Below are 25,518 nucleotides of genomic sequence, written 5' to 3'. Positions count from 1 at the left end.
GCTAACTAAATATATGGAAATGTCATATTTTTTTATCATAGTTATGTTTTCTTTGATTTTGAAGGTAATTTTATTTTTATTTTTATTTTTTTTATTTTTTTTATTTTTTTCCATCATTTTTTTATTTTTTTTTCTTTTTTTTTCCTTACTTGTTTTTTCTTCCATTTTTTTCTTTTTCTTTTTTTTTTCTACCAATTTTTTTCATTCTTCTTCTTCTTTTTTCCATTTTTATTTATTTATCTATTTTTTTCTTTCATTTGTATTGTTTTGTTTTTTTTTTCATTCTATTTTTTCTTCATTTTTGTATTTATTATTTTCCCCTTTCATTTTTTTTCTTTTTTCACACATATGAGCTTTTTTTTCATTTTTTTTCTTCTTCCATTTTTTTCATTTTTTTCTACCAATGTTTTCATTCATATTTTTTTTCTTTTCATTTTTCCATTATTTTTCTTCTTCTTCTTTTCATTCTTATTTATTCATTTTTATTTTCATTCATCATTTCTTTTGTTTTTTTTTCATATATTTTTTTCATTTTTGTACTTATTATTTTCTCATTCTATTTCTTTTTTTTTTCAATTTTTTCACACATATTTTAACATTATATAATTATTCTACTATTTTATTTATTTATTATTGTAATTTTTTTATAGTGTTTTCCACTATATGTAAAAAAAAATCAAATCAATTACTGTAACACTTATAGGAATACCAAAATTTAGAAAGAAAACTAATAAAAATATGACAATGTGAATGGGTAACTGGTTACCTTCACATTCTTTGTGTGTATATTTATGAGGGTAACGGGTTACTTTCATGTTCTGGTGTGTGTATATTTATGGTTTCTTTATGGTAACTAGTTACTTATGTTACTGAAATCATAGTTACTTCTTCTTCCTTTTTTAATGAAGTGTTCTTCCACTTTTTCCTTCAAATTTGATGTTTCTTTTCATATTTAATATGAGTAACTCGTCACCCCTCTTAGGTAACTGGTTACCTCTCTTATGGCAGAAAATTACTCATCTCAGGATAACTAGTTACCCCTCTTGATGCATGTTATTTAACTTAGCTCTATGATTTTTTTTTAAAATCAATCAAGTAACTGGTTACCCTACCCAGAATTTGAAAAAAAAAACGTACAATCTTAAAAAAAATGTTTATAATAAATAAATAATAATTTAAAAAAAATTCATATTACAAAAAAAAAATTGTAAAATAACCAAAGAAAAATTTAATATAAAATTAGTAATATAAAAACAATATAAAAAACAAATAACCTAAAAAAATAATAATCAAATTACAAACATACCCTTCCAAATTTGATTAAGAGTAAAACTATGGCATAAACTAACTTTTATACATAAATATGAGAAAATAAACCCATAAAAGTGAAAATTCTTAAAAAAAGCCATAGATTAACATTTTTTTTTGAAAAAACACCATATTTTTGCACACTCTATTAAAAATCCCATATAAAGTGTAATTTCCTAAAAAAAAAAAAAAGTAATAAGGGACTGGGTTGGGGCTTCGAAACCCGATCCAATAATCACCGTGGGCCGTTAAATGAAGTCCAGAATCTAGACTTCACACTCTTCTTCTCTCCCCCTGGCTCTGAGCCCTAAACTCCTCCTCTTCCTCCTCCACTATCACTACCAGAGTCTGCCATTTCTCTATCTCAGCTTCAAGCTTCAGGAGTCATCGGCAGCTCAGTCGCGGTGAGTTACTTTAACTGCAATTTCAATTTCACCTAATTTGCTTCCCATATTACTTTTCAATTTATTGTTTACTTTTCCATAAATTGTGGCGATTTCGGACCCTATATAGTTATATCTATGTGCTCGACATATTATTTTCGATTACAGGAGCTGCAAATAAAGGAAAAATGGGGATCATTGAAAAGATCAAAGAAATTGAGGCCGAGATGGCTCGGACTCAAAAAAACAAAGCGACAGGTATCTTTCTTTAAAAATCAATTTAATTCTGTTCTTTATGGATTGAATTACATGTAATTTACAATGGTGATAATTGCAGAATATCATCTTGGTCAGCTCAAGGCAAAGATTGCAAAGCTGAGGACTCAATTACTGGAGCCTCCAAAGGTATGGAATGCAACTCCTCCATTGCTTTGCCATGCTTGCTCTTAAATTGCACAGGAAAATTTCTCTACTTGCTCGTATATGTTGATTGATTATTTTTATTTTATATGAATCTATGAACATTAAGGGTTCGAGTGGAGGGGGAGATGGTTTTGAAGTAACAAAATTTGGCCATGGACGTGTTGCTTTAATTGGTTTTCCCAGGTTTGCTATCTTTATTATAACTTGGAATTTTATGAATTTTTCTTTGTATGATTTATAAATGGTTTTCCCTTCATAGTTATTGATCCATCTTGCTTAATTATGTATTTGATTTATATGTTGTATATTTGTAGATTTAATAGAATTTTGCCAATTTGAGTGCACAATTGTTTGCATCTGAGATAGAGAATGTTCAAATCCTTACCTATTGCAATTGCTTGTAGTGTGGGAAAGTCGACACTTCTGACAATGTTAACGGGTACACAGTCAGAAGCTGCGTCTTATGAGTTCACAACACTTACTTGCATTCCTGGCATTATACACTACAATGACACAAAAATTCAGTTGCTCGATCTGCCTGGTATCATTGAAGGTGCTTCTGAAGGCAAGGGTCGTGGAAGGCAGGTGGGATGGTTTTAATAATTTTTCTTCATATATCTTTTAATAATATTAATGAGAGTAAATCTAGAATTGGTCTTGTCTGTTGGTCTCTTATTCTTCTTAATAATGTAACTATTATGAAAATTACAAGAGTTTGTGACTCTCCGCTTCTGTCAGGTTATTGCTGTTGCCAAGTCGTCTGACATTGTTCTGATGGTTCTTGATGCCTCAAAAGTAAGTATGTACTTTGAATCTATATTCCCCACACTTATCTATCCTAGCTACTGGATTGGGTTATGAATGACATCATGCTGTTTGTTACTTATAATTATTTGTGCAAGCTTATGATATCATGCTGTATCTTTAATGGTTCATGCATCATTTGTTTTAGTCAAACAATCTTGTTATCCCTTATGTAAATTGTTTGTAAACTGTATCAGAGTGAGGGTCATCGGCAAATATTGACGAGGGAGCTGGAAGCTGTGGGTTTGCGTTTAAACAAAAGACCTCCTCAGGCAAGCTTATGATATCGAAGATTTATTATTTTTTTTATATAGATAAAAAAAAATTATGTTGTGTTATATTTGTGTTGTGTTGATTATTCTATATACAGTTTATATATTGTTGAGTTTGTTTTATAATCTGCAGGAATCTTAACTGGGTTTTGGCATTGTTTCTTGGCAGATATACTTCAAAAAGAAAAAAACTGGGGGTATTTCATTCAACAGCACTCTCACTTTAACTCATGTGGATGAGAAGCTTTGTTATCAAATTTTACATGAATACAAAATTCACAACGCTGAGGTATGATGCTAAGGGACTTTGTTAGTAGAACCAGCTCACACTCTCAGCTTCAAGTGTTTTATACATGTATATCTACATTATTTGGCTTTGCATCTTGGATTTTTCCAATAGGGAAATCATATTTGTTTTATGATGAATTCTTTTGCAGGTGCTATTTCGTGAGGATGCAACAGTGGATGATTTTATTGATGTCATTGAGGGAAATCGTAAATACATGAAATGTGTATATGTCTACAACAAGATAGATGTTATTGGTATTGATGATGTCGACACATTGGCAAGACAACCTAATTCTGTTGTTATAAGTTGCAACCTGAGGGTAAGTTCTATACTTAGACATCACCAAAGAATGATAAATGGAGAATATTGGTTTCATTGTACAATTTATATTGAGCTCTCTAAGTCTAAAATTTATTCATCTGTGCTGCTTGAACAGTTAAACTTCGATAGACTACTAGCAAAGATGTGGGAGGAGATGGGGCTTGTTCGAGTTTATACAAAGCCACAAGGGCAGCAACCTGATTTCACAGATCCTGTTGTTCTATCCTCTGTACGTTCATATTATTATCAGACTATCTATTTAATCATCAAAGAATTTGCTCTCTCTCTCTCTCTCTAGCGTCTCGTGATTTCTTTTCTTGGTTGTTTTTACAGGACAGAGGTGGCTGCACAGTTGAGGACTTCTGTAACCACATACACAGGAGTCTGGTGAAGGATGTTAAATACGTGCTGGTGTGGGGTATAAGTGCCAGGCACTACCCCCAACATTGTGGTCTTGGTCACAATCTTCATGATGAAGACGTGGTTCAGATTGTTAAGAAGAAGGTAAAATTATTTCTTTGTTTAGTTGTTCAGTTGAAAGTAAAGCTGCACAACATATTTATGTGGCTATTGTATCGTCACCATATATATTATTATAATTTATAACCAAATTCTTTTTGGTTATTTTAGCTGTAAGGAAAATAACTTTATAACTTTTGGCCATTTCAAATTCTAGATCTATTACCCTCTGTTTGGAACTTGGATTTTAGGAAGGAAAAAAAATACATTCTAAATTTTTTTATTTTCTCTTGTTTGGATTCAAACAAAAAATGAGGACTTTAGAAAAAAAATGAGACTCAAATTTAATATAATTTTTATAAAATTTAAAACTTACATAAAGATATTTAAAAGAAAAAAATGATTAGAAAAAAATCTACTATAGTATTTTAGGACAGTATTTTCTCCAATAGAACTTTTCCTTGGTAAATTCTGAGGTCCAAACAAAGTGTAGAGGTTCAAATTTTATACATTCTAAGTTCAGATGATATTAGATTTCTGATTGTCTGGTTGCCAGAGGGTGGACATGGACCATTGAATTCACATTATAAAACGTACACGACTGCTGGGTGGTTGTTATTTAATACACGTTATTTTAGTACTCAGAACCATCATTTGCAGACACAAATTCTATTCCCATTACTGTACCTTTTTCATGCAACCAGATGGGAAACGAGCGTTTTCCATGATGACAAATAATTACTTTCTGTTCTCCAGGAAACTGATGAGGGTGGAAGGGGTCGGTTCAAGTCGCATTCAAATGCTCCCGCTCGAATATCTGACAGAGAGAAGAAGGCTCCTTTGAAGACATGATTCTGTGAAGAGTTATTGCCATGCTCAGAAGCTTCTTTACATGAAGCAGCATCAATATATCCCTACCTGAAGTATAGTTCTATGAAAATGTATAACAATATGCTCAGTGCAACATCATTCAGAAGGGAAGAACTTGGTAGTAAGCTCCATCGGGCTTCAACCAGCTTCATTTGTCTCTAAGCATGTGTGTCAGGATGAGTAGACTTTTTGGGTCCATATGTTGTAATATTCATCATGGATTTTGAAACATCGAGAAGAGAAGTAGTCTTTCTGGTTTCGGAAATTGATTATTATATATTAATATACGTGGTATTTATCTGGAACTTTAATTTAGGAAGTTGCACTGTTGCAATGAGAACATTTGTAATTTTTCAAGAAATGAACTCTACCCAGGACAACATTGCCACTTTGGCCGTCCAAAGATGTTAACATTTCATAAATTCGTTCTGAGAAAAACGACATATGGCTTTTGTTGTATCCAAACGACTATATGTTCTGTCGTTTCGTTATTGCAAGTTTTTCTCGCTTGTTAATATCGCTTATCATCTTAAACGACACATAGCTTGTTATAACATTTTTTATATAGTTGCGACTGAACAATTACAACATTATGCTGGTCCCAATTTTGAAAAATCCTATCGTAAAATTTAGACAAAAGCACATAATTCAAATTAACATAAAGTAATATGTGAAAGTCATTCAGATAAGAAACACACGTCTTCACATTCAATCCTTGGCTATTAATGGCTGCATTTTGTTTAAATCAATGAACTTAATTATCGTTCTAGCAAGAAAAAAAAGGCCACATTTTGTTATCGTAGCAATAAATATCGAAAGCATTAGTTTCTATATGCATGTATGCTACGCATATATGTGGAAATGTTGTGATTAATCAATATTTTGGTTCTTGTTCATGTACGGTGACAAACTGGTATATCTCTCTTCGTTTTTGCTCATTAAGTGGGAGGCTCTTTCTGCATAGTTCCATAAACTTTGAAGTTAAACAAATAGCATTGACATAAACATAAATTTATTGAAAAGTAAAAACCAGCAATTATCACCTTTGTTGTTGTATTTTGGAGTAATCAACCTCACCAACCACAACAGTCTCTTGATGCCCTGATGTTGCAATTATATCTCACCCGACTGCCAACTACCAATAAAGCCATTTTAATATATTTTTTCATTAGATGGTTTTCTGGTTGCTTTTCTATGCTCTTTCGATGTTCATAAAAGACTAAAATAAAAAACAATAATAGTTCTAAATAAAGGGAAAGAGATAGTACCGGTCCAACAAGTGTGGAGTGGCCCCATATCACATAAGAAGAACTTGAATCTCGAGCAGGTGAGCAAGTAGCCACAAAATAAGAAACTTTATAATGTTTTCAACTTCTTTTTAGGCTAATTATCACTTTGGACGATTTCCAGGCAGTAAAAGCAGTTTTTATTTTTATTTTTTATGCACCTGGTTATCAGCTGCCCTGAAAATTGGAAAAAATCAAATCAGTGCCTGATGAACCGTTGTAATGGTCAACTTGGAAATATTTAAAAAACTTCTCATACAATATTTCAATAAAGTCTCATAATGTATATTTATATAAAACTCGAATATATTTTGTTACCTTGCTCTCTGTTCCAGCTCCCACAACAGTTCACCAGTGCTCATGTTGAATGCTCCAGGATAGCATATTATATCAACACCTACAAATAGCAAGTAATGATTCAATACATGAAACATGTGCATAAGATAACCGAATCCCATAAAAAATTTCATCAAAATTAAGAACCTTATAGCATGGCAAGTTCAGGAAAGCAAAGATCATGACATATCCCTATTCCAATATGTCAATAATCATCAGGTTCCATCTAAAAAAGATCTCAAGTCTTTTCGTACTCTGCGGATCTCGTGCAGTTTAGCTCACTCTTTGGATCGGTGTGGATCGAATACCCGCTAAGAATTTAGCTCTTGATACCATGTCAATAATCATTAACTCTATCTAAAAACCAATTAGTGATTGGTGGAATTACACTGCATATTAACAGTATACTTAGACATTGGTTTGGAAACAATAAAAATTTATAAACTATTTTGAGTCATAAGAAGCCGTGGTGTATATACCTGTGTCCACAATGGTAGGTTCATCACCTGCTTTAAACGTGTCTGATTCTTTAAAAGAGATCTCTCCAGGAATATCAATATCAAATAAATGTTTCTGCAAAGTAACATAAACTCATTTTCACTTTTTCTTGCTCGAGTTTTATATCGATGACAGTACGTTCCTCATTTACAGTCACAAGAAACTATGGTATACTTGAGGTAATTACTTTTCTATGCTTAGCCTTAAGCTTCCCATCCGGTCCAAAGATGCGGCAAGTATTATACAAATGCCCATCAAACCATTCAGGCATTGATCCACCGATGATTATGATCTTATGACGAAGAGCAACTTCAGATAGCATGGCAAAACTCAACGAAGCTTTGTCATTGTCGAAATCCTCAGCGTGTTTAGCAAAGTAATCAGTTGAATAAGAGCTGTAATATATGATTCTAATTGATATTGCTTTGCAAAGTTACACGCATTGCAAGATGGTCCCAAATTTTCTTCGCTGTTTCATATTTAGTTTGTTGGGCAGTGTTTTACGGAGTTGTTTATCTAAGTAATAATTTACAATTTTTTAGTAAAGTTGCATAATCGGCTTTGTCATTTGTTGGTTTAACTAAAGTTCCAGAAAATAACCCCAAATCTTTTTCCCTTTTAATTTTTTTTTTCAGAATAATTATTTCCATCTAACGTCATACTAGTGGATCGAAGGAAATTATCTCTATTACTTGCCATTTCAGAAACAAATAACAAACTTCTAAATGCTATTTCAGAAAAAAAATTCATAAATTCTGCAATCTGACAAACTCCTAAAATTTTAAAATGAACACGAAAATCACATACCGAGTTGTTGCAAAGATGCTCCGACCCAGTTTGCTGTAAAGATGTTCTGACATCCGCGAAAGCTATAATTACACTTAAAAAATTCAATTCCATAAACCTGGCTTTGATATCATGATAATTATGCAAAGATACAATTCATAAAACTCAAATAAAGATAACAAAACAACGAAGAGTAAAATAGAAAAGATAGAGTATATTGCAAAATAGAAATAAAAAAGTTCTAAGTTATAAAACTAATTAGCGCAGAAGATATAAAATAAAAATAATCAAGAAAAGACTAAAATGCGGTTAAAGAAGCAACTAAATTAGCTAAGACATCGTGTTTAGTTCAAATACTTCTTACAGGCAATTTGTCAAGCAGTATCTACTATATTATGGGAAGTGAACTCACCGGTAAAACGACAAGCTTTGCACCTTGCTCAACTGCATATTCAATCAATCTACAGGCGTGGTCTGTTACTTTTCTTGTCAGGAGTAACTATTAGTTAACAGAGTGCAATCTTAAACTGTTCCACAACATAAAGCCACTTTAATGTTTAATTATAGTCCAATATTCTAAAGAGTAATGTTATGTGCACTTAAAATATGCACTTAAATATTACACACAGTGATGTGTCACTGCTTTTTAAAATAGTGAGTCCCAGTTTTAATAAATGTGATTGGCTAGACTAAACTGCTACATCACTGTGTATAATATTTGGTTATATATTTTGAGTGCATATATCATTACTCTATTCTAAATTGTAAATAGTATATACAAAACGAATTTTAATATTAAACTCAAACATTACTCTTGGCATTGAAACTTGGAATATAAAGTGGCCACTGGCCACTGGCCTGTAATTTCTGCCAACTTTAAATACAAGAGATTGTTATATATATATATATAATTGTAGTTACTAAATACTAAATATGACAAACCTTGGGAATGATGGGTATTTGTAATGGAGCAATCCCCACATGCTGGTTGGTGTTTGTTGCAAATGCCATTACGGACTGAGACTATGTCGGTACTGGTCTGGTATACAATTGTTAAGGCCCAATACTAAGTATGTATCATATTATTATTTCTACGACTTAATATCCCATATAATTAAATTTAATTATTATTATGAATTATTGCTAATTAATTAAAGAATGACAATTTTTGTGATGTTTGACACATGTGCCAAATAACAACAACTTGGACAGAGACTCGTGTGTTAGAATTAATATGAAAGTAGACATATGAACAATTCTATATACATGTAGGCGGAATTAATATATGAATGAACATATGCAAAAAAGAATCGAATATTGTATACCTCCAGCCATTGCTATTGATAACCTCGATCTAGCTTTAGATCTACAAAAGAAAATGAACAGAAGTTAGAACGAGTACACGGGCTTCCAAGCTCTCACTAACTCTTTTAGATGGAGTTACTGAAAGTCAGAATGAGCAGCGAGCTTGGGGACCGGTACTCTATATTTATAGAGTGAGACCTACCATCAGAGTCTCTGCCACAGATTGAGATATTTCCTCAATCAGTTGGGATATGAAAAATCGGGTAACAACAAATCAGGTAACAAACAATGTTGACCATTAATTAGAATATTTTGTCAATAAATTAAATATTGACTTTAATATATTAAATCAATTAGTTGATTTTATATACCAAATAAATAATATTCTAACATTCTCCCACTTGGTCAGCATTTAAATTAATGTATTACTTAAGCCCGACGATCATCCATGTTAGATAATAAACACATGAATCATGGCGATAGGTCCTCTTTTTATGACGAGTATTATCTTCCATGTATTACAATATATTTATTACATAACAATGTAATTTATGTGGCTATGTACTTAAACGAATAAACCTTATGTTTATTCAGGTCCTATGAAAGTAAAATTTTCTCAAATAAAATTAAGATGCGCATAAATATGAGAAAATATCAAAAATGAGAGTTTCATTGATAATAACTTCAGTTTGTACAATAAATTTACATAAGGGAACCAAGTCCCATGTTCACTACATGATCCTTGAATTTATGAGGTGGCAAGCCTTTCGTCATAGGATCAGCAATCATCAATTCAGTGCTAATGTGTTGAATGACCACTTTATTTTCTTTAACACGTTCTCTCACGGCTAAGTACTTGATGTCGATGTGCTTGCTTCGACTACCACTCTTGTTGTTCTTAGCCATGAATACAGCAGCTGAATTGTCGCAAAACATTCTCAATGGCCTAGATATAGAATCTACAACTCTAAGGCCTGAAATGAAACTCTTTAGCCATACACCATGCGATGTAGCCTCAAAACACGAAACGAACTCGGCTTCCATAGTAGAAGTAGCAGTCAAGGTCTGTTTGTTACTCCTCCATGATATAGCTCCACCGGCAAACATAAACACGTAACCAGAAGTTGATTTACGTGAATCAGTACAACCAGCAAAGTCTGAATCTGAGTAGCCAACTACTTCTAGGTTGTCGGTTCGTCTGAACATGAGTTTGTAATCCTTAGTACCCTGAAGATACCTCATAACTTTCTTTGCAGCTTTCCAGTGGTCTAATCCCGGGTTACTCTGAAATCTTCCTAGCATTCCGACAGCAAAGGCAATGTCGGGTCGTGTGCACACCTGAGCATACATCAAGCTTCCAACAGCAGAAGCATATGGGATGTTCTTCATTTCTTCCTTTTCAAAATCATTCTTTGGACACTGGCTCAAATTTAATTTATCACCCTTAACGATAGGAGCAACACTTGGTGAACAATCTTTCATCCGAAATCTCTCTAAAACTTTGTTAATGTAGGTTTCTTGAGATAGACCTAAGATACATTTGAATCTATCTCGATGGATCTTAATGCCAATGACATAAGACGCATCACCCATATCCTTCATCTCAAAGTTCTTTGAGAGAAATTGCTTCACCTCATGTAGCATGCCCTTATCATTGGTTGCAAGAAGAATATCATCCACATATAAAACAAGAAAACAAATCTTACTCCCACTGATCTTCTGGTATATACATTGATCCATGACATTCTCTTCAAATCCAAAAGAAGAGATGACATCATGGAATTTTAAATACCATTGGCGGGACGCTTGTTTTAAACCATAGATGGACTTCTTAAGCTTGCACACCAAATGCTCACCATCACTAGAGGAGAATCCTTCTGGTTGTTTCATGTATACCTCCTCCTCTAGGTCACCATTTAGGAAGGCAGTTTTCACATCCATCTGCTGTAGCTCTAAATCGAAATGAGCAACTAATGCCAGGATAACTCTGAGGGAATCTTTCTTAGATACCGGAGAAAAGGTCTCCGTGTAGTCAGTTCCTTCTTTTTGAGTGAATCCCTTAGCAACGAGTCTCGCTTTGTGTCTCTCAATGTTGCCTAATGAGTCTTTCTTTGTTTTGAAGACCCATTTACACCCAATAGCCCTCGCCCCATTAGGCAACTCAACAAGATCCCAGACTCCGTTGCTTTTCATAGAATTCATTTCTTCATTCATGGCATTGTACCACAGTTCCGATTCTTTGCTATTCATAGCTTGTGAAAACGTTTCTGGATCATTTTCGCCTCCAATATTGTAGTCAGATTCTTGCAAATACACAATGTAGTCACTAGGTATCGCCGATTTTATTGTCCTAGTGGATCTTCTTAAGGCTACACCAGCAGGCTCTTGAGGAGCGGGTGGTTCAGCTTGTTGTTCAACAATTATAGGCAACTCTTGAACAACTTGATCCATTTGAACTTCATCATTGACTTGTGGATCTTCAACAATTGGCTGTGGTGGTTCAACATCCATTTGGACTGCAGGGGTGTTATCGACCACAATCAATCTTGCTCTTGAGGTGGAGGGTTCTAAAGGATCTTTCTCAGAACCTAAGTCCTTGGATTGATCACTCCCACTAATCAAGGCATTTTCAAGAAATTTTGCATTCCTTGATTCCACAATCCTAGTGCTATGAGATGGACAATAAAACTTGTAACCTTTAGACCTTTCAGCGTAACCAATAAAGTATCCACTTATGGTCCTTGGGTCCAGTTTCTTTTCTTGTGGATTGTATACCCTAACTTCAGATGGGCATCCCCAAATGCGTACATGTTGCAAACTCGGTTTCCAACCTTTCCATAATTCAAAAGGAGTTTTGGAGACTGCCTTGGTTGGAACTCGATTTAATATGTACACGGATGTCTTTAGAGCTTCAGTCCACAAGGATTTAGGAATTTTAGGGTTGCTACTAAGCATACTTCGCACCATGTCCATCAATGTTCGGTTTCTCCTTTCTGCAACACCATTTTGCTCGGGTGTACCGGGCATGGTATATTGGGCAACAATCCCATTTTCTTGAAGAAACTTTGCAAAAGGACCAGGTGCTTGTCCATCTTCAGTGTATCTACCATAATATTCTCCACCTCTATCTGATCTTACTATCTTAATTTGCTTGTTGCATTGTTTCTCTACTTCAGCTTTAAATATCTTAAAGACATCTAACGCTTCGCTTTTGTTATGAAGTAAATAGATATACATGTAGCGTGAGTAATCATCTATGAAAGAGATGAAGTATTTCTGACCATATGAGTCCATGTCTGGACTACATATATCAGTATGTATGATTTCTAATAGGTCAGAACTCCTATGGACACCACTTTTCTTAGACTTGGAGGTATGCTTTCCCTTAATGCAATCCACACAAGTATTAAAATCAGTAAAATCTAAGGTATTGAGTACCCCATCATTTACTAACCTTCTAATTCTATCAATAGAGATATGTCCCAATCTCCGGTGCCATAATGTAGAGGAATTCTCATTCATAACACATCTTTTATTGCCATCGTGAACGTGCATAGTATTATAAGCGGTATTGTTTTGTAAATTAAGGCAGTAAAGACCATCAGACAAAATACCATTTCCAACACATTCAGATTTATTATATAAATTAAAAGATTTGTCTGAAAATGTAAAGGAAAAACCAAAAGGTACAAGTCTTGAAACGGAAATCAAGTTTCTAGAGAAACTTGGTACATAAAATGTCTTTTCTAACTTTAAAACAAAACCGCTACTTAAAACTAAATGGCACGTTCCTATAGCCTCCACATGTGAGCCCATCTTGTTTCCAGATAAGATGCTTTGCTCACTTCCCACTGGCTTCCTTAGGTTTTGTAAACCCTGCAAGGAATTTGAAATGTGAATTGTCGATCCAGAATCAATCCACCATGTGTTAATATTAACATTAGCCATATTAGATTCATAACATACGAATGAAATTGGATTACCTTTGTCGTCCATCCATTTCTTGAACTTGGCGCATTCCTTTTTCGCATGTCCCTTCTTTTTGCAGAAAAAACATTTGATGGAATCCTTCTTTATATCGCCTTGGGGAGGCACTTTATTTTTCCCCTTGTCCTTCTTGGATGGTTTGCGTTTCTTGCCTTGGGTGGCCATGTGAGCACTTTCACCTTGTTCCTGCAGGAGCCTTGCTTCTTCTTGAGCACACATGGTTATCAGTTCATTGATAGTCCATTTGTCCTTATGTGTGTTGTAGGAAATTTTGAAAGGCCCATATTGAGGTGGAAGATGGTTAAGGATGTAGTGGACCAGGAAGGTTTCAGGAATGACTACATCGAGTTTCTTCAGTTGAGCAGAAATGTCCCTCATCTTTGAAATATGTTCTCTAACTCCTTTGACACCGGTGAGTTTTGTGGATGAGAACTGGTGGATGAGGTTGTTGTAAAGTGGTTTGTCCGAAGTGTCGAACTGCTCATCGATCAGTTTGATCAAGTCTTTGACTTTCTCAGGTTGCTCCACCGATCCACGCATTCCCAGAGGGATCTTGGACATGATGAACATGATGCTGAGGCGATTGGACCGCTCCCATTTCTCATATAGTGCGATCTGAGCAGCAGTGCTAGTCGCAGTGATTGCAGCAGGTTCGTCCTTCCTTATTGCGTAGTCCATGTCGGCGCAGCCTAAATGAAGAAGAACTCGTTCCTTCCAGATTTTGAAATTATCACCCCTAAGCTCAGGAATTTCGGTAAGGATTTCAGCAAAACTAGAGGATGATGAAGAAGCTGCATGAATAGGATTACAAACTTAGATTTAGAAGATTGAGGCTTAATGAAGTCATGTTTTACCAATGTATAACATGCTGAAGATTGAAATTTTATTAAACAAAAGTTGCCTGTGGGCTAAATTTTTAATTTAATAAAATTGGATGTAAAGGATGATAGATTATTCAAACGAATTATTTGGGATAAAGTAAGGTTTGAAACTTCTATCTTTATTAAACTTTATGATAAAACTATTAAATTAATTATCATAACTCCTGTGGGTAAATTAAGAAAATTAATTTAATATATTATCCTAATTAATTATATAAATATAATAAAATCCCTGTGGGGTAAAATTGTTATATTTATATAATCAATCACAATTTTGTCCATTATGTGATCCTTTCAAATTAATATATAATTTTATATAATTAAAGATGCTGTGGCTACTCCCTAATTATGTAAAATTATATGGTTCACTAGACATTATGTTTTAGGCTCTAGGAAGACCTAAGAACAATTTCGTTATAACATAATAGGCAATCACAGAGAGTAGTGCTCCTAGTGTGGTCGTCCGAAGATCATTAAAAACCGTTCTAGATTGAGCATTTGTCTCAGTTTCATGCGTTCTTATGTCAACCACAAAATTGTTTATGAATTATTCATAATTTTATTCACCCTAAATGTTTTATGAATATTTTATGAATAATTTATGGAGATTAATGTGCTAAATATTATTCAACCTATCTTAATGTTTTGAATATAATCTAAATATATCTAGCACAATAATGAAATATATATAATGTATTTAAAATTATAAAGGCATACATATAAAATTAAAGATAATTATACTCAAAATAAATTTTGCATGAATGAGAACAAAATAATCATACAAATTAGTATAATTAATTATATGTACGAAAATACAATAATTCCATATATATACTTAATGGTAGAAAAAATCATGCTTAATAAGACAATAACATCATTTACTGATTTCGTGAATTAATAAAATAATTGCACAAACTTAATTGTAAAAATTTCTTACATTCTTAAAATAGCACAATTATTTAATATTGCATGAATAAAAGAAATATACCATACACCAAAATCAAGTAAGTGCACATTTTAATTAATTTCCAAATATATAATTTACCAAAATTATATGTTTTAATTAAATTGGCAAGATAAAATTTATTGTCCAAATTGGTTCGAAATTCATGTCTAAAGAGATTCATGACGTTAGATTGATTAAACAACAACAAAAAATCGAAATTTAATATCAAAATTGTTTTTGGCCATAACCGGGTACATGAAGGTTGCAAAACTGATTTTGGATTCTCAAAACTTGATTTGGAAACATAGATCATTAGAAAAAATAATCTGAAGGATTTCTAATGGTACTTATGTGGAAAATTAGTTTTGAAACAAAAAATCAAAAAATATGAGACATTAAAACTCTCTATCAAAATAAAAATAAAAATAAAAATTATGAATATGGCCCTCAAACAATATATAAAACTATATACACGAATATATAATATATGTGTATAGATGAAGACATAGGCACATCTATAAATCATAAAAAAATATATGTGTATAATTTGTTTATATTGCCAAAATATGTTAGATATAACATATATGTAAACACAAAACAATACAAACACAATAAAATTACCAAAAGAAATTTTGTTAAATGTAGGCCAACCAAAACCGAAGATATATGTATATATATATATGAATATGAATATGAAGGCATATATAAATCAAATAAATATACATGCAGATAAAATTAGCAAGGCAGAGATGTAGACTGGCGACTGATACCAAATGTTAGAATTAATATGAAAGTAGACATATGAACAATTCTATATACATGTAGGCGGAATTAATATATGAATGAACATATGCAAAAAAGAATCGAATATTGTATACCTCCAGCCATTGCTATTGATAACCTCGATCTAGCTTTAGATCTACAAAAGAAAATGAACAGAAGTTAGAACGAGTACACGGGCTTCCAAGCTCTCACTAACTCTTTTAGATGGAGTTACTGAAAGTCAGAATGAGCAGCGAGCTTGGGGACCGGTACTCTATATTTATAGAGTGAGACCTACCATCAGAGTCTCTGCCACAGATTGAGATATTTCCTCAATCAGTTGAGATATGAAAAATCGGGTAACAACAAATCAGGTAACAAACAATGTTGACCATTAATTAGAATATTTTGTCAATAAATTAAATATTGACTTTAATATATTAAATCAATTAGTTGATTTTATATACCAAATAAATAATATTCTAACATCGTGAACGTTTTACCCATACTAAAATAGCCCTAATAAAACATTTCTTGACATACGACATTAGAATGACATGTTCAACGAAACAAAACAATGTCGTATGCTTTGTAAATGCACTACAAAAAAAAGGTTCAATACCGAGAACATTATACCGACAACATGTCCTCGGTATAGACATTTCATATGCGCGGGACATTTTCGCGGTTCTGAATAGGTTTAGTTGCTATACCGAGGACCTATACCGAGAACATGTTCTCGGTATAGGGTTTATAAATATCACACTCAGCCGCGAAGCCCCTTCTCCTTCCTCTCTGGTTTCTCTGGGTTTTCTCCGAAACCTCCGCCTCCCTCCGCCGATTATAGTCGTTTTCCTCCATAAAAGCTCGGTTTTAAGCCCCAAAATTGCCAAGGGTGAAGGAATTTCTGTGTATTTGTTGAAGGTATGGTTTATTTATTCATTTTATATATATATATATTTATGAAATTGTATAATGATATTTTCTAATTTTTGTTTGAAGGTTGGGTATTCGGTTTTTGTTGGATTATAGGGATTGCTAGCAAGATATTGAAGGCATTGGTAAGTTTTTTTTAATTTTTCTGTATTTTTTTAATTTTTTTTTCAATTTTTGAATAATTTATGTTTTTTTATATAAATAATATAATATTAATTTTAATAAAAATCTGAAATAATTATATTAGATAGAATGTATTTATTTTTAGGTTTTCAAAATAAGTATTAGTAAAAATGATATTAGGAATTAGAAAATTGTTAAATGATTAATTAGTATTTTTTTTAAATAAATTCTATGTTGTGTTTGGTGAATTTTATGTGTATTAAACATATTAGTAAACATATTAAATATTTGAGTGTTAATTTGAAAATTTTGGTGGTAATGTTAGTATGTTGTTGTTGTCAATTTTAATTTTTTTGCTTATGTTAGTAGTAAAAATTCAGATTTTATGAATATTGATGATTAATTTGTTGTTGTTAATTTTTAGTAGAATTTTAATATTTTGGTTAGAAAATTGAATAATTAATAAAATTTAGACTAATAATTATAAATTATATAGTTATTTAAAATGAATTTGTAATGCTCTCTGCATGATCTGGGTCTGGATATTTTTTATGTGTTATTTGCAGGATTTTAAATTTTGGGATAGATGAAAATATAGTCGTTATGCTGCCGAATTTTTTATAGAATTGTAAAATTTAGAGATATTGTGAATATTAGTAGAAGTACTCAATAAAATTTCTAATTTAATAAATAGTGAATTGATAAGTAAAATCATTTATTTTAAAATTAAGATTAAAAAAATTAACATTAACATTATGCAACTAAATTTTAATAAAAATAAACATTAATTAAATAATTTAAGTAATAATTAAATCCTAAAGTAGTTAAATAAATTTTAAACAAATCTTAGAATTTTTTTTTAAATTAATCAAACTATTCAATAAAGCATAAGTAAAATATGTAATTTAATAAATACTAAATTAATATGTAAAAAAATAATATGTGTTAGTTCTGATTAAATAAAATTAACAAATATATTATTAGAAAACCATTATTAAAATTAAAATTAAAATTAAAAAAATTAAATTTAATATTTGTTAGTTTTAATCATTATTAAAATTAAAATTAAAAAAATATGTTTTTAATATTATTTGTTAGTTGTTTTTAATTTTTCTGTATTTTTTTTAATATTTTTTTTCAATTTTTGAATAATTTATGTTTTTTATATAAATAATATATTTTAAAATTAAGAATAAAAAAAATTAACATTAACATTATGCAACTAAATTTTAATAAAAATAAAAATTAATCCTAAAGTAGTTAAATAAATTTTAAACAAATTTTAGAAATTTTGTTTAAATTAATCAAACTATTCAATAAAGCATAAGTAAAATATGTAATTTAATAAATACTAAATTAATATGTCAAATTTAAATAAGTTTAATAATATTTACACTGAAATATATTATAGTTAGATATCATAAAACAACATAATTAACTTCAAAAAGCATAAGACATTAAAAAAACATATTTAATTATATTTGCTTTTTTCTTTGGTAATAAGAAATTATTACCAAAGATATAATAGTATTATTATCACATAGTGATAATATTATATTTTTTTAGTGTTCATCACAAGAAGCCTTAGACCCGTTTAGAGAGGGTGAGTCATTGAAGACTCTTACATTTGCCTCTCTCTGAATTAGGACACACACAAATTGATTGTAAGTTTGATGATTAGTGTTCCGTGCAGTGCTACATTCATACAATGTCGATCGACAAGAGTTGGATTAATTTGACAGATCGATTATCCGATGAGTATGCGTTATTTTCCTTTAACCCCTAGGTTAATGCGAAAATATGCATCGAGGCACATTGCTCAACATATGAGATGGCATCACGAGCAACGTATAAAAGAAGATGGTGTATTGCGTCATCCTGCTGATGGGAAAGCTTGGAAGGACTTTGACCGAAATAATCCAACATTTGCAATGGAACCCAGGAATGTGCGGCTTGGATTGGCTGCAGATGGATTCAATCCCTTTGGTAATATGAGTCTGTCTTATAGTATGTGGCCAGTAGTGTTGACGACATATAACTTGCCACCATGGTTGTGCATGAGAGAAACTAATTTCATGTTGAGTTTATTAATTCCGGGACCTCATTCGCCAGGAAAAGATTTTGATGTTTTCTTAAGACCATTGATTGATGAGTTAAAAGAATTATGGGTGACTGGTGTACAGACTCGAGATGCAGTCGATGGCAGTTTCTTCACTCTTCGGGCAGCTTTGATGTGGACTATAAACGATTACCCAGCAAGGAGTAGCCTTTCTGGATGGACTGCTCAAGGTTATCATGCTTGCTCTACTTGCAATGTGGCAACACCATCTATTCGTTTACAAAAGAAGGTTGCTTTTTATGGTCATAGACATTTTTTACCAATCAGACATGTCATTAGAAGGGACAAGAAGACATATGGTGTCGTTGAAAAGAGATTACCACCACAGCCATTAACCATGCAAGAAATGTTCACACAAATGAGTTTTATACCTGATTCTCTTCCTGGTAAGCATGTCAGTTATGGCGGCCAAAAAAGAAAGCGTACAAAAGAGCAAGTTGGTTGGCGGAAAAAAAGTATATTTTTTGAGCTCCCATATTGGGCCAACATAATGCTGCGACACAATCTAGATGTTATGCATGTTGAGAAAAATGTGTGTGACAGTTTAGTAGGCACAATAGTTGGGCTGGAGAATAAGACCAAAGACACAGTTAGTGCCAGAGTAGACTTGGAGAAGATGAAGATGAGACCAGAGTTACAGCTGAGGAAGTTGAATGGTCGGATACAAAAGCCTGCGGCCAAATTCACTTTCACTGTTGAAGATCGCCAAAAGTTTTGTCGATTTCTTAAATCAGTGAAGTTTCCAGATGGTTTTGGATCTAACCTAAGGAAAAATGTGATTGACAATGACAATAAGATAACTGGTTTGAAATCGCATGATTGTCACATCATTATGCAACGCCTTTTGCCAGTTGGTGTGCATGCATTCCTAGAGAAATCAATGAGTACAACTATTATTGAGTTATGCACTTTCTTCAAGCTCATTTGTGCGAGAACTCTAAAAGTCTCAGATTTAGAAAAAGTCCAAACTTCAATTGTTGAGATTGTTTGCAAGTTAGAGAATATTTTCCCACCTGCTTTTTTCGATATCATGGTCCATCTACTAATACATTTACCGGAAGAAGCAATACTTGGAGGACCGGTTCACATGAGGTGGATGTATCCTTTTGAAAGGTATATGAAAAAATTGAAGAATTATGTCTGTAACAAAGCACGTCCAGAGGGCTCAATAGCAGAAGGATATGTGGTTGATGAGGCATTAACATTTTGCTCCATGTACTTGAAAGGTGTTGAGACAAAGTTCAATCGTCCAGACCGAAATGTAGATGTTGGTCCATCACTTAAAAAGATGTCGGTCTTTCGATCTCAGGGTCGTCCAATTGGTAAGAAATCATTGACAATTTTGGAAGATGAAGTGAAGAAAATAGCAGATTGGTATATTCTAAACAACTGCAATGAGATCTTGCCATATCTTCGGTAAGTAATTAAAGTAGTTCATCATTTCATTGCATGTTTATTATAACTCTTATTAGTAGCTCTTAAATTAGTTGTTTTTGTTTTTTGCAGAGAGCATAGGGAAATTTTACAGACTAGAGGTGTTGAAAACCTAGACCAATTACATAGAGAGGAATTTCCTAATTGGTTTTATAATAAGATTTATCATCTTCGACAAACAGGATCCTTGGAAGTAGATGAAGAATTAATCTCTTTAGCAAACGGTTCTTCAACTCGTGTTGCGTCGTACCCTGGGTGTGTTGTAAATGGAGTAAGATTTTTGTGTTATGACAGGGACAAGAATCGCAAAACTCAAAATAGTGGAGTCTCTGTAGCGGGTGTCGAAAATAGTACTTATTACGGCCAGTTGGAAGAAGTTTTAGTGATGTCTTATCTTTCTGGTTGTTCTGTTGTATTATTTAAGTGCAAATGGTTTGACACTAATCGGTCTTCAGGATTAAAGTTTGAGCAAAACATAACGAGTATCAAAACCAGTTCGGAGGCCTTCAAAGATGATAAATTTATCTTAGCAACTCAGGCTAACCAAGTTTTCTACATTGAAGACCTTAAAAATAAATCTCATTGGAAAGTCGTCCAAGAAGTGCATCACAGAAATGTGTGGGACATCCCACTAGTTGAAGAACAAGCGGAGGATGTAGAAGTAGATGTTATGCACGACACTAGTTCCTCTAATTTCCAATTATTCGTTGATCTTGGACCGTTGCCACAAATCAGCTTTGAACGTACGGGGGCTCCATTACAATTTGTTGAGATAGATAATGTTGCAATTGAGGAGGAGAGGGAGGAGGAAATGGAAGAAGAAGAGGAGGAGGAGGAAGAGGAAGTGGAGGAGGAGGAGGAGGAGGTTGAATATGAAGATGATGAAGAGGAAGATGAACACATAGAAACCGATGATGATAGTGAAGATTATTATAGTGATAATTAAGTGGTAATTTTATAATATGTTGAAGTAATTATTTTTAACAATAAATAATTTTATATTGTCATTTTTAACTGATAAATGTAATTTTAATATCGATTAATTTGACAGATATGGCTGATGTTATTGCTCAATCTCACGGGGGTGATGGTGGAGGATGCGATCCTCCACGTGGACCGGCAGATATCCCAGCTGATTGTGAACGAGGTAATATTTTACACATTGATATACTCCTTAAAATTTAACAATTAATCCATATTAATTTTAAAATATTGAATTTGCATACAATAGCGCCTCCAAGTAAACGTGGACGCCATAAGGGATTGAACACGCGGGAAAAGAGGGAACAGTTGGGGCGTCCTCTCCCTCTCGAGTGGGATGTGCGGGGGAGAACATATAAAGAGATCGGAGAGTACAGCTCAAATTTCTCAAGAGAGCTCGGATTACTTGTTCGACAGTACACAGATCCGGACTGTCCTCAATGGTCAAAAGTACCAAATGCCTCGAAAGAAAGAATACTTGCACATTTGGAAGTAAGTAGTTTATGTATTTTTATCTTAATTCTTATTTTATGTTATATATGATATTTACTAATAAATGTTTGTAAATTAGGATGATTTGTTTGATATTGGGCGTACTAGATATGGAGAAGGGCATATGCCTGGGATCTTGAGAGGCATTGATACTTCGTGTGCTAAAAAGTATTCTGACTGGAAGTACGATATTAAAGAGCACTTAACGATTAATGGGCCACAAAATCGTTATGGTGGTTGCACGGATACGCAGTGGCAAAAAGCAATTGATTTTTTCCGTCGCCCAGAAATTACGGTATTAATTTCTTGCTAAACTTAACTATCTTAATTAAATATATTACTAACGATAACTTTTTGCAGAAACGTTCTGTGGTCAACAAGGAAAATAGAAAGAAATTGAAAGAGCTTAGCTATGGAGGTTCTCAGTCAATCCCAGCCTTACGCTATAAAAAGGTTAGTTAATTAATTATTTTTTAGTTTATTTTTCTTATTTACGTTTAATTATTAATTTTATAAAAATATATGTACGTGACAGCGCAATTTAGAGACTGGGCAACTTGAGTCCATCCCGGATAGCTGGATGGATACTCACCATAAATCAGGCACAGGGTGGGTGACAGAGACAGCAAAAAATACTTGGGTACGTTAAGTTTTTTTAAACATTTTTCAAATTTTTAATTGTTTCAAAATTTTAATTACATTATACATTGTATCACAGGAGGAATTGCGTGCATACCGCGACACACAGCAGACACAGGCAACTGATACTGAGAGTTCCACACCAGTTTCGAGTGCGCCTGAAGATGAAGACATATCTTTGGTACAAAATGTCTTCGGAAAACGACGGGGCCACCAGAAAGGATATGGACGTATCCTTAACATAAGGGACCGAACTCCATTTGATTTTCGTCCTTCACAAACTAGAGATGAAGAGTTGTCTGAGATGAGAGAGCGTCTTCGACAGTTAGAGGAGCATGTCCGGACTCATTGTATCACCCCGGGATCTCAATCTGCCCCACCACCACCACCCGATGATCCTGATGTTGGAGCACCGACTCAGTAGGACTTATGTATGAATTTTATTACAATTGACTATTACATTATCATGTTTAAGACAAGTCTTTATTTTAATTCAACGAATACACTCTTATGTTTTTTTTTATATCTTTAATATAAGTGTTTTAATTTTATTCTATTTTCTTATATTTAATTCAAAATAAATAAATAAATAAGGGAATAACAAATATAAAAAAAAATTGGGGACAAGTCTATACCGAGGACATTGTCCTCGGTATATACCACCAAGATGTCGGTATGTACCAGTACGATGAGAAATTGAGGTTTGTTGTACCGAGGACATTTGTCACTTTCTACCGAGGACATTATCCTCGGTAAAACGTATACCGAGAACATTTTTAATGTCGTCGGTAGACGTTTTGTTTTTACCGACGCGGCTGTACCGACAACTTTATACCGACGACATTGTCTCGGTATAAGATATACCGAGGACATTTCGGCTTATACCGAGGACATTTGTTCTCGGTATAGGCCCTGATTTTTGTAGTGATGACAGCAGCTCTCAATAAAAAATATACTTGTATACATTACATTGCAAGTGTACACCTTTTTTATTTTTCCCTAAAAAATTATTCCTTTCAAGAAAATTATATTACTCATTGCTTGACTTTGCTGTTGCTCGTATAAATATATATCAGAAAAACAAAGGAAAATAGAATTTATATATATATTCAACTGTAATGTAATAAGGAAAGCGTGTAAAAGTACTCACAGCTGATCAACCCGTATCAATTGTAAGGTATTGTGTTGACCACGGCCCAAGATCTAATAATCACGGAAAAGTTGCAACAAATTTCAGGATTGTTGTGTCACTGAAGAATAAAAATAATGAAATAGCTGAGGTAGATCGAGGAAAGATGAGAATATATAATATACTTATATATAGGGAGGTTTTGTGGTATATGTTTGCCTCAATTTTTTTTTTTATAAGATTGTATACATGAGAGAGAGCTATGGTAGGTATCTATCAATTTTTGAATTTTTATTGAATAATTTAGGAAATTGAAATAGGTTTCAAATAGTCTATTTTGCACGCGTATAAAAAAATTAGACACACATACAAAATCCTGATTTCGGTGCTATAAATTATTCATAATCTTTTGAAAACTAATAATATAAATTAGTGAAATATTTGCTATAACTATTATGCAAAATCGCTTAAAAAAAATTGATTTACAGGGTGGTGGTAAAGAAAAGGTAAGGTTAATAGTAAAAAAATGTCGATAAAAGTAATATTTATAATAAATTACCACTTTTGATTGCTTTATGTGTATATATGCGTTAGATCACAACTAAAATAGACTATGCTAACTTTAATATTGATACACTTTTTTAATTTTTCCGCATGCATGCACCGGAGACGTCATAATAATAATCTCAATGATTTCAAGATAAGTATAGGGGCCAGAAAAGAAAATTAATCAAAGCATTTCTTAGATATGAGTTAAAGGAAATTCAGATGCGTGATATTTACTGTTGCAAGATTTAAACAAGTTAATTATAAAAGTCTTACTCAAAAGTAGCAAGATTTTTATTTTAATTTGAAAAAAAAAAGATGAAAAATAATGTTGATAGTGTCACTTTTGCTATACGCATGATTTTGTTTAAATATGCCAAAGGTAGCTTCCTTTCACATCTGGCAAGATTACAAAGATATATACAGAAAATTGAAAAGGATTAATTTAATTAGAAATAAACTGTTGCTGGTGGTGGGTCTACTCTTAGAAAATCATTAATCATTCACATAATCACACCTCAATATAGTAATAGATATATAGATATTTGGCCAATGATCTTGAAAGTTTAAGTTAATATATCAGTCAAAAACTATACACAAACAGACAATAACAATACAGTGCCTAGCTTATTTCTTTCCTCATATGATAAAGTCTGCTCAACCCCTATTTGGAAAAACTATTAATATATATAGCTAGCTTGCTTAGAAAGGAATTTTTACTTTCACAAAATATTGCATGAAATTTAAACTTTATACTGTTATCAAATTCTTCTTCTCTTCAAAAAAAGATAACTAAGACAGAAGCAGTTATTTTTGTGTATAGTCAAGCTAGTTTTAGTCTCAATCAAGTAGCTATAAGAAGGGACGCATTGCTAAATATGAGAGAGACAAATCAGTAGTAGCTTTCATATTCTAGGACAACTCTACTAGTAATAGTTCAACTTCAACTATAGGAGTTAGGTCCACACTGTACTGAAATTTATAAGGAATCTACTTTCAACCAGTCAAATAATGACTTGAAACCAATACTCTGAACAGGGTTCAAATAATGTAATGTTAATCGACACCTAAAAAAATGCCATGAATTTCAAAAATTCGCCTAACTACAAGACAGAAAACTAATAATTTTAAGATTGGTGAACTACATATTATTTTAGCCAAAAAGAAAACTGAAATAATGATTATGAATCCTGACTGGATATA

General features: G+C 32.6%; 3 protein-coding genes and 1 pseudogene across 6 annotated transcripts; 2 read left to right on the top strand and 2 right to left on the bottom strand.

The window, feature by feature from the left end:
* The first annotated feature begins 1,556 nt into the window (after positions 1-1,556).
* LOC133794524 (developmentally-regulated G-protein 2) lies at positions 1,557-5,588 on the top strand. Its single transcript, XM_062231801.1, has 12 exons — positions 1,557-1,712; positions 1,860-1,949; positions 2,029-2,096; positions 2,221-2,297; positions 2,519-2,699; positions 2,853-2,909; positions 3,116-3,190; positions 3,360-3,479; positions 3,628-3,798; positions 3,916-4,029; positions 4,134-4,304; positions 5,016-5,588. Exons 2-12 carry the CDS (start codon positions 1,880-1,882, stop codon positions 5,109-5,111), a joined length of 1,200 nt encoding a protein of 399 aa, XP_062087785.1. The 5' UTR covers positions 1,557-1,712; positions 1,860-1,879; the 3' UTR covers positions 5,112-5,588.
* A 114-nt stretch (positions 5,589-5,702) lies between these two features.
* Positions 5,703-9,046, bottom strand: LOC133794997 (omega-amidase, chloroplastic-like; annotated as a pseudogene).
* Positions 9,047-12,939: 3,893 nt separating this feature from the next.
* LOC133794525 (uncharacterized) lies at positions 12,940-23,926 on the bottom strand. Its single transcript, XM_062231802.1, has 4 exons — positions 23,791-23,926; positions 16,033-16,073; positions 13,324-14,118; positions 12,940-13,216 (listed from the first exon to the last, which is right to left on the bottom strand). The coding sequence occupies exons 2-4, from the start codon at positions 16,040-16,042 to the stop codon at positions 13,182-13,184; spliced, it is 840 nt and encodes a 279-aa protein (XP_062087786.1). The 5' UTR covers positions 16,043-16,073; positions 23,791-23,926; the 3' UTR covers positions 12,940-13,181.
* LOC133794523 (uncharacterized) lies at positions 16,526-23,191 on the top strand. 4 transcript variants are annotated; one of them, XM_062231799.1, is made up of 8 exons: positions 16,526-16,840; positions 16,919-16,977; positions 21,580-21,675; positions 21,760-22,001; positions 22,081-22,296; positions 22,362-22,454; positions 22,537-22,641; positions 22,720-23,191. In XM_062231799.1, exons 3-8 carry the CDS (start codon positions 21,582-21,584, stop codon positions 23,062-23,064), a joined length of 1,095 nt encoding a protein of 364 aa, XP_062087783.1. In that variant the 5' UTR covers positions 16,526-16,840; positions 16,919-16,977; positions 21,580-21,581; the 3' UTR covers positions 23,065-23,191. The 4 variants fall into 4 exon arrangements, with proteins under 4 accessions (XP_062087783.1, XP_062087781.1, XP_062087780.1 ...); XM_062231800.1 differs by lacking the exons at positions 16,526-16,840; positions 16,919-16,977 and adding an exon at positions 21,338-21,477; XM_062231797.1 differs by lacking the exons at positions 16,526-16,840; positions 16,919-16,977; positions 21,580-21,675 and adding an exon at positions 18,755-19,264.
* Positions 23,927-25,518: the final 1,592 nt, after the last annotated feature.

The sequence above is a fragment of the Humulus lupulus genome, chromosome 8 (assembly GCF_963169125.1).
Source record: "Humulus lupulus chromosome 8, drHumLupu1.1, whole genome shotgun sequence".
NCBI lineage: Eukaryota > Viridiplantae > Streptophyta > Magnoliopsida > Rosales > Cannabaceae > Humulus > Humulus lupulus.
The sequence above is the reverse complement of the archived record's forward strand: the minus strand, read 5'-3'. Positions and strand labels throughout refer to the sequence as shown.